The sequence below is a fragment of the Mastomys coucha genome, unplaced genomic scaffold (genome assembly GCF_008632895.1).
Source record: "Mastomys coucha isolate ucsf_1 unplaced genomic scaffold, UCSF_Mcou_1 pScaffold9, whole genome shotgun sequence".
Classification (NCBI taxonomy): Eukaryota; Metazoa; Chordata; class Mammalia; order Rodentia; family Muridae; genus Mastomys; species Mastomys coucha.
The window spans coordinates 51456032-51465608 of record NW_022196915.1 but is presented as its reverse complement, the minus strand read 5'-3'; the positions used below and the strand labels follow the sequence as shown (position 1 = coordinate 51465608).

Here is a 9577-nt window from a genome sequence, read left to right as displayed (position 1 = left end):
TCCCTAGCACCAGGCATAGCTCCTTCACTTAAGCACAGAACCAATGGACTGGTACCTATAATGTGCCTTTGGTCCTGCACCTGATTAGGGAGATGTGAGACCTGGGATCTAGAAGCTGCCTCCGGGCTTCAGAATAAACTCAGAAGACAGAAGATCCAACCAAATGACCTTCTAAGTAAGATGGAAGCAAGGACTGGTGACGCTTACACTTTCCTCCTCCAGCACGACAGACAGCTGGTACCATGAATATTGACAAGTTCAGGCATTAAATTCTTGACCAAAGCAAGATCGTTATGAAGGATGATTTAAGAGTGCCTGGTCATTGTTTATGCTGACTGCGCTCTTTGCACAGTTAGGAATTGAACTGTTGAATTAATGCATAGATGACTCATTTGGAGAGGCTTCTAAGATTGAACATTCTGCAGAGGTTGAAAAGAGCAGCCATGAGGGCGGAATACAATTGAATAAAGATAAGGAGAGAGAACAGTGAACAGCCACGAGGCAAAAGGTGAGGCAGAAGCATGCAAAAACATAAAGGAAAAAAAGAAAATCAGCTGGTGCTAAAAACACGTAATTTTATAATCCTATCTAATAATGACTTATTTCCCATTTTTAAAAGAGTCTCTCAGAACACCTGAGGACTGATACCTGCGGTTGACCTCTGACCCTCCCCCAACACAAGCCCTCCCCCCACAACTCCCAAACAGAGCCACTCAGAATAGAAACAGGTCATCCACTTCCTCCATCTTTTCAGGGCCTCAACCATGCCTTGTAGCACTCAAAACAGCAAGGCAAATGGTCCAGGGATAGCCATGGCTTCTCATGGGTGGTAGAGGGCAGTGCCACCTGATGATGTTTACTCTCTGCATGAACTAATGATGCTGCCTGCCAGGTGTTTGTTACTGTGCTATATGAAGAAGCAATTTAAAGGAATGAATTATCTGACACTGGGAGAAGTGGCATGGTTTAAGTACTTCCATCAAATCACTCCAACCAGGAAGAAATGGAATAACATGTTTCTCCTACTCAAAATTCAAAGACAGAAGAGAAATGGTTCCTCCACACTGTGCCCTGTCTACTGGGAATGCTGCAGGTCAGGTGGCCAGGATAGGTGACAAAAATAGAAACTCACTCTTCATGAAGCTCTCCTGAGCAGCAGGCCTCTCTCCATCCCTTCAGACTTCCCAGAAGAGGGGCACAGAAGGAGTGAATAGGAGACACACAAATACTCTACAGCTAACCCCTGACCTCAATTTTATTGATGTTGGACCAGAGAGCTAAGGAGTTGTGATTTTAACAGCATTACGCCAGTCTTCGTTTCAGAGATTGGCATCAATGTGACATTTAGAACTAAAGATTAATTTTTAGGGATGGAGATGACATCTTGGAGTCTGTCAACGTTGCATGACTGTGTTCTTCCCAATGAGAAGATTTATTTCCATCTGTGTCTGTCTGTTCAAATGTTCCACAAAAGGGAGGTGACAGATTGAATGAGGAGCCCCAGAACCCACCTTCCAAACCCTCACATTTCCAAATCCAATAACACAGTGCTTAAACTCTTACCTAGAGAATTTCTAGAAAACTCCATGTGTCAGGGTTCCTCCCTCCCTTACTATCTCTTCATTAGGGCACAGCCACCTATTCCCCTGCCTGCCCAGCACTGTATAAAGTGCCAGCTCAAAGCTGCCCTCCTTTGCAAGGCTCTTCCTCACAGCTCTGTTGGCAGGATGCTATCTCACCCAGCACACCACATAATAAAAGGTGGCCCACTCAGGTTCTTTGAAATGCAAATAGGCTTTGACTCTTTGAAGACCCACACTGAGGAGTGCAGTGGTGGTGCACACCTTAGTAATAGCATTAGAGTAGAGGGAGGGTCTCTGAGTTCAAGGCCAGCCTGGTTCTACTGACTGAGTTCCAGGACATGCAAAGCTGTAAGAGAAACCTTGTTTCAGGAAGAAGAGGAGATAGATAGATAGATAGATAGATAGATAGATAGATAGATAGATTGATAGATTAGATAGAAATATAAATGATAAAATAAAATACAGCTGTACTAAAAAATTAAAAATAAAAACATAAAGACCCACACTATTGCAATATTCAATGCTTTATTAATGAATTAATTAATGAATATTGCAACTATTCAATGTTTTACAACCAAAGTCAAACTGAGAATCAAAAGCTTCTAAAAAAGGCAGTGTTGTTAGTACTCCCAGTCTAACAACAGACCCCACAACTGACCAATCAGGAACCTCCTCAAGCGGCTTGATTCAGAAGAGCACAAAGGAGCAAAGCCACTGAACTCCCCATGGCCGGGCTCCTTTGTGACTCCCCCTCTGTCCTGTGAGAACACAATGTGTGTTTTCAGACTGACAGCATGGTAAAGGACAGTGACAGGCACCTGAGAAAGGGAGGCTCAGAGTTCCACAGACCATGTCTGGAAAGAACTCTCGTGTGAATGGCACAGTCAGCCTCACCTGGCGCCCATGAACATGGACACAAATCCTCTTGCGCAGGACCAGCTGCATGTCGGCAGGATGGCTGAGCTGGACTGTCACCCGCAGAATGAGGAACACTCGCTCGTCAGCAGGTGTGCCTTTACTGAGCTGAAGACAGCTGTGCACTGCAGAGTCCCAGGAGGCCTCAGCCTTCACCTGCAGAGAAGGTGAGGCAGCACTTCACTTTCTTCTCCAAGGCTACAGAGCTCTCTTGAGAAGGCCATGTAGCTTTCCCTTTCAAGAACTGCCCTGCTGTGTTGACAGGATGTGAGCGAGTGGCTGCTGTCATGTGAGGTTGCAAAGTATTTGGCATAGTACCTGTACTGGTACTTAAATGCTCGTGTACTGGGATGGCTTCTATAGGCTCATATATTTGAGTATTTGGTTCCTAGTTAGTGGACTGTTTAGAAAGAATCAGGAGGTGTGGCCTTGTTGGACATGTGGGTCCAGCTTCGGATGTTAGTTCATCCTCTTTCCCTATCTCCCTCTCCCTCTCTCCGTCCCATCCTGGATCATGATGTGAGCTCTCAGCTCCTGTTCCAGCACCCTGCCTGTCTGCCTACTGCCACACTCCCCACCATGATGATCATGGGCTAATCCGCCAAAACTGTAAGCAAGCTCTCAATTAAGTGCGAGAGCTAGAGAGCTGGCTTAGCGGTTAAGAGCACTCTGACTGCTCTTCCAGAGGTCCTGAGTTCAAATCCCAGCAACTACATGGTGGCTCATAACCATCTGTAATGAGATCAGATGCCCTCTTCAGGTGTGTCTGAAAACAGCTACAGTGTACTTACATTAAATAAATAAATAAATAAATAAATAAATAAATAAATAAATATTTTTTTAAAAGATTTATTTATTTTATTTATATGAGTACACCATAGCTATCTTCAGACACACCAGAAGAGGCAATTGGATCCCATTACAGATGGTTGCGAGCTACCTATGTGATTGCTGGGAATTGAACTCAGGACCTCAGGAAGAGAAATCAGTGCCATCTCTCTAGCCCTCTTTTTTTTTTAAAAAAAAATTCTAAGACAAGACCTCATTATGTAGCTCATGCTGACTTTGAATTCATGATTCTCATGCCTCAGTCTCCCAAATGCCAGCACTATAGATGTGTACCACTAGGCCTTTTTTTTTTTTTTTTTTCTTTTTTTCTTTTTTCGAGACAGAGTTTCTAGCCTTGGCTGTCTTGGAACTCACTCTGTAGACCAGGCTGGCCTCAAACTCAGAAATCCACCTGCCTCTGCCTCCCGCCCAGCATATCATTGGTTTCTGTTTTTATTCTTTGTTTGCTGTTTGTTTTGTTTTTCAAGACAGGGTTTCTCTGTGTAGCCCAGGCTGTCCTGGAACTCACTCTGTAGACCAGGCTGGCCTCAAACTCAGAAATCTGCCTGCCTCTGCCTCCCAAGTGCTGAGACTAAAGGCATGCACCACAACCGCCCCGGCCTAGGCCTTTCTTTTTCTTCTCTTAAAGAACTCTTCAGTCAGATATGGTGTTCCATACCTTTAACCCTGGCATTGGGAAGCTAAGGTAGTAGATCTCTGTGAGTCTGAGGTCAGTCTATTCTACCTAGGCAGTTCTAAGCCAGCCAGAGCTACACAGTGAGGCCCTGTAATAAAAAAAGTTCTTATGAAGAAACTGCAGAGCAAATACCAAAGTCAATGTCCTTCCAGCCTGGAGCTCTGTATTTCAGAGCAATCAACAGCCACCTCTCTTCCACTCAGGGTTGGGAACAGAGCACAGCCACAGTCAGTGGATGCTGTCTACACTGGCATGGGTCCCTCACCAAGAAAAGAAGGGAGAAGGTAGAGGGAACTGAGTGTGAGGGTCAAGCTTCACTCTAAGTACTGATAGAGTTTTCCCTTATACTGTGGAGGCCACTCTCTTGTTGACATCTAAACTCTTTATCTGCTCTCCAGGGGTATGCTGACTTACCTCTCCATCGTATTGTTTCACAATCGGCAGCTCAAAGAACTCCTCTTCCTCTTCGCCAGTCAGGGTAGCATCCCATCCAGCTTCTGGGTCATCGAGGTTATCCTGAGAGCTGAAATCATCGGCTGAAAGCAGAGCTTTCACTTAACACCAGGCTGTTTTCAAGGACACCCCTCCTCCCACCCCTGCTGGCTGAACCAACGCACTTATTATTAAAATTCTTCTGCTTCAAACTTCACTTGCTTTCTGCCCTGCAATCTCACATGACACTGATAATAACCATTTAATAGTTCACAGATCCAAAAGCCAGAAAGTGCTTCAAGAAATTACGCAAGCCGCTCCCTGTGTGTCATATTTTACATGGAAGGCAAACAAAGCCAAGATACCTAAGAGGTTATGAGAGGTCTGCTCATAAATGGTAATGATGGGATCACAGCCCACTCTCCCCACCCTTTAGTGCACTTAAGAAACACGAAGAAATCGAGAGCAATTCCTCACAGTTAAGCCTAACAACAGTGCAGACTGGCTAATGGCCCTGGCAACTGCACAGGGCCCTGTGGTCACTCGGCCCCCAGCCTGACCTCCCAGTGCCCCATCTACCTTAGGCTTGTGTCTACAAAGCAAAGTAGGTATGCTTGTGTAGACCACTAATGTGGAGTGCTGAACAAAGTTCTGACTGTCTCATCAAATTCCCAGGCTAATGTGGTATATTTACACAATGGACTTTTATTCAGCCATAAGGAAGAATGACTTTTTCTCATTTCCAAGAAAATTAATGGATCAAGAGATCATCATGTTAGGTGAAATAAGTCTAAGACAAGACATATATCTCTTCCCCATAACAGTATAAAAGTAAAAGGGAAAAACCATGGGCAAGGGGCAAGAATTGTCTAACGGGAGGGAGGAAGAGGAGAAAAAGACAGTAGCGGGGAGAAACACACAAATGCTACATTTTCTCTCATTTGAACATCTAGATCTGTCTATTCATCTGCCTACCTATCTATATGGCGTGACTGCAGGAGGATGACTTGGATGAAGAGAGGGACCCATGAAAGGGATACAGCAGAGACAGGAGAATAGGTGAGAGGGTACAGATAAGGAAAGCATAATACATGTACATATGAAAATGGCATGTTAACATCCAGGACTTCGTGTGCTTACAAAGGCATCCTAACTGGGGAAGAAAACAAATGCACAACTAAGAAATCTTCCTGAACTTCAATCCTCCCCCAATCCTTGGAGGCCTGCCTTTCAGCTGCCCAGGAAGCCCAGCAATAGAGTAGACCAGAGCGTCTCAGCCTCCGAGGCTCAAGAGCAGAAGGTAGACAGTATCCTGGGACAGTTCTGAAACAACTCTGATCTCCTAGGATGGACAGCCAGTGTGGGTGCCCCATGTCTCTCTAACCTGTGCACATGTGAGCCCCCAGGGAGCCCTCAGGGGCACCGGATGCTGGACCGCTCAGGCATCCTAGCACACTTCCACTCAGTGAAGGGAACCACTGAGGACACCCAGGCTTCTCTATTTAGGGAAGTTTGTGTTAATACACACTTCTGCAGGTGTTTCATGGAGCCTAACTGCTGACTTCTTATTTTTAGCTCCCTTAACCTACCTTTGCATTTTCTATTTTCCCTCCTATAGACAGAGACTGGTGGAATGGGTGTGCGGGGGTTGGGGAAAAACAACAGTTATGTAAAAAGAAAAATAAGCAAGTAAGGTTAAGTTCACAGGAAGTCAGAAAAAAAGATGAGAAAGTCACTAAATAATGCTAAGAAAACATAGTATCCCCAGTTGTTGGTCCTTTCCAGATTGACATTTTCTTCAGAGCACTGAAGTCGAACATATATCAGTGTGGAGAAATACCCTAAATTGGTAGGGAAACAAAGTTCCCTCAGAGAAGCAGGGCTGCCACATGGAGATGTGAGCACCACAGCCAGAGCTGCTCTGCTGGGCTGCAGCTCACTAGCAGCACACTTGTCTAGCATGTGTGAGGTCCAAGGGATGGAAAGAGATGGGCAGAAGTGAGAGAAAAGGTTGGGGGTTGCACAACACAGCAAGATTGATACTGAGATTGACAGTCCTTGTCCAGTATCAGAATACCACACACAGAGCACTGAGCCTAAATCAGGGTGACTACAACCAGAAACACGATTGGCTAGATGTATAAAGAATTACCCTGTCACTGCTTTCTCAAGGTAAGCGTCTGGAAGCTTCCTCTAACTTACCATTTAAGTCAAGAAATATAACAGGAATGTGGGTCTCCATCCCAGGCACTGGGGTCCTAAAACACGAAGGACAGGTTAGGTACGGTATCCGAGACACAGCAGTCCCTCAGGATCACATGTGCCCTTGGGGACAATGGCCTGAGCAGTGATGTCCCTCTAAGACAATGTGACGAGGCTGGTGATGGACTGCAGGAGCCGTCCAGTGCTGGGCCATGGGAGCTCACTCTTACACTCACTCACCAGTTCACCAGCAGCCTGTCTAAAGCTTGCTCTCTTGCCAAATGACAGACTTAAGGGATCCTTGCGGTTTAACTTGCTATCTTTAATTCCAGTCAAGTGTCAGAGAACATTTGCTGACAGCACAGCTTAAGCACCAAAACCAAAAACTGGTTGAGATGCAGTTTTCTAACTGCATAATGACCTAACATTCTTTTAAGGGAACAAATGATCCAAGTAATTAACATATTAACTATTTTTTAATGCTAAGTGCAGTGGTACTAAATATTGATTTAAGTTCTCAGAAATCCTAATTACCTTGGCCAATAATAATATTATTTAATAAAACAGTTCCAAGCCATAATCATATCCAAGTCATGAAAATAACTTAACAGTCTTTCAACATCTCTGTTCTCATTATAAACCATCCATTCATTAACTGTAGCACTGCAAAACACAAGTGGGAAGTGAGGTGCCTGGTTATCCCTGGGGGTTTCAGAAGACATACTGTAGGACCTTACCATTCTGCTGGTGCCCCCGGAATGCCACTCCCAGCGGAGGGCACCATCACTGCATTTCTTTCCTCTGTGAGCGTCAGCCGCATCTCCAGAAGCTGTGCCTCTCGGTCAGCATCATCCTCAGTTTTGTCTAGAAGAGTAGAGTTAGGGTTATAGGTCTATCAATTCCACTTGCTGCTCCCACATTTAGACAGATTTAGTGCATGGCAGGGGGTACTGCATGAGTATATGTGCATGCAGCAGAGGGAGGGAGGGAGGGAACAGGAGAGAGCAAGAGAGAGAGAGAGAGAGACCATGAAAGATGTGTGGATAGAGTGAGTATACATGCATGTAGGAGTCCTCAGAGGCCAGAACATGAGTCACAAACTGTTGAGTTCCATCAAGTGAGAACTGAGACTGAACCCAAGGCCTCTGTTCTTATACCCATTTCTCCAGCCTGTTTCCATAGTGTCTTTAGTAAACAGGCTCTCTCTGGGTCAGTGAGAACTTGCAGAGGCTTCTTACAGCTCACAGACCTCTGCTGCAGGGCCTGATAGTCTGGCTCAGCTTCTAAGTTCCCAGTACCTCCAACAAGAAACATCTGCACCTTTCTCCCAGTTCGTTTTTAATGTGTATAAATGGCTTGCCTACATGTATGTCTGTGCCCTGTCCCAAGAAGGAGGTACAAGAAGATATCATTACAACCAAATAAGTTAAGTGTCCTTCTGGAAGGCTATGCCTGGTCGATTCAAACCACCATATTCATTGGGCCCTCAGCTGGTCACATGAGGGCTCCCGACACTCCACTGCACTGCTTTGGGGAGGGAAAGGTCCAATTTTTCTTCCTACCATGTTTGCTGACGAGCTTCTGCAGTTGTTGATCCAAGTATTCTTGACGTTTGGTTAATGCATTGAGCCATTTTCTACGAAGCCGCTCTAAATCTCTATCCTGGAAGAAGACAGAGGAAGCAACATTCAATGCAATATCCAGGCAACATGCTTAAACTAGACATTCCCCAAATTAACCTCACTCTCCTAACGCCAAGACATAAGCCACATGCAACAACTGCCTTTTTTTCTTCTTTTCTTTTTTAAATACAATGTCTCATAAAATCTAGACTGGCCTGGAACTCATTCACTGTGAAGCTAAAAATGACCTTCCACCTCATGAGTTTCTGTTTCCACCTAAGAGTGCTGGATGATCACAGGCTTCTGTCACCATGCCCAGCATAGCCAGGACATGAAAACTGAACGCAAAGCAAGCAGTCTCCCACTTGAGCTCTGGGCCAGCCCAGCAGGAAAGGCCAAGTGACTCTACCCTATGACTCAGATCACACCTCCCAGAGCAGGTAGCATTAGTGGACTCTAGAGTGGACTGGCACTTAAGAAATGGTTCTCTTTGCACTTGCTTAACTCTACCCATGAGAAACAACATCTTCTGTGAGGTTTCCTGGCTAGACAAGAAACACAAACTGTACTTAACAAGCTTCAAATGTTTACCCCTCAGAACTACCAGAAATAATCTTTCAAGTTTCTAGCCACCTCCAACAGCACATGCTTCTACTCCTTGGGCATATTTGGGAGCCAGCAGTGGTGAGACAACAGGGGTTGTTACTGACAGACTGAACCCCACCAGTCAACACCTGCCAGCATGCCAACCTGACCTCATTTCCTTTAGTAACATGGTTAGGGGGCTGGTGGTTCAGAGGAATGCTGCAGATGTCAAGTGTCTGGATTTCAACAGGGCACTTAACCAAATAGCCTATGACATTCCTGTGGACAAGATGGAGAAACGTGCTGTGCATCTCCTCTAAGTGCAATCACAGAGGGCTCAAATACCACATCCAGAAAGCAGAGATGAATGGGATAATGTCTATTTAAAAGAAGACTCCATTCTCTGAGTTCATACTCTGAGTTCAACCCAGCTGATATGGTGAGGTTTTTTTCTTGCCCCCCCCTTTTTTTAATCAGTGACTTATAGGAAGGCAGACATTTCTATCAAATTAGGATGATGCAAAGCCAGGATAGTGACTACAGCAGATGACATAATCAGGCTCCAAAGAGCCTGGGCAGTCCTAAATGCTGACAAGATGCAACTTCACAGATATAAACAAAATCTGGCACATTAAGAAAAGAAACAACAGGGGGCACAAAACCTCCAAAACTATTGGACAACTTAAGGAAGGGGCATTCAGGGTGACCTGGTC

The 9577-nt window shown here is 45.1% G+C and overlaps 1 protein-coding gene across 5 annotated transcripts in view; it reads right to left on the bottom strand.

Annotated features, from left to right (window-relative positions):
* Positions 1-9577, bottom strand: part of Kif13b (kinesin family member 13B) — a 169918-nt gene that overhangs the window by 34673 nt on the left and 125668 nt on the right. For all 5 annotated transcript variants that reach the window (XM_031362706.1, XM_031362709.1, XM_031362710.1 and 2 more), the window contains 5 exons: positions 8220-8319; positions 7395-7521; positions 6658-6713; positions 4438-4559; positions 2478-2654 (listed from right to left, as the gene is read on the bottom strand). In XM_031362706.1, the coding sequence (XP_031218566.1) occupies positions 2478-2654; positions 4438-4559; positions 6658-6713; positions 7395-7521; positions 8220-8319 (582 nt within the window). The remainder of the gene's footprint in view (positions 1-2477; positions 2655-4437; positions 4560-6657; positions 6714-7394; positions 7522-8219; positions 8320-9577) is intronic.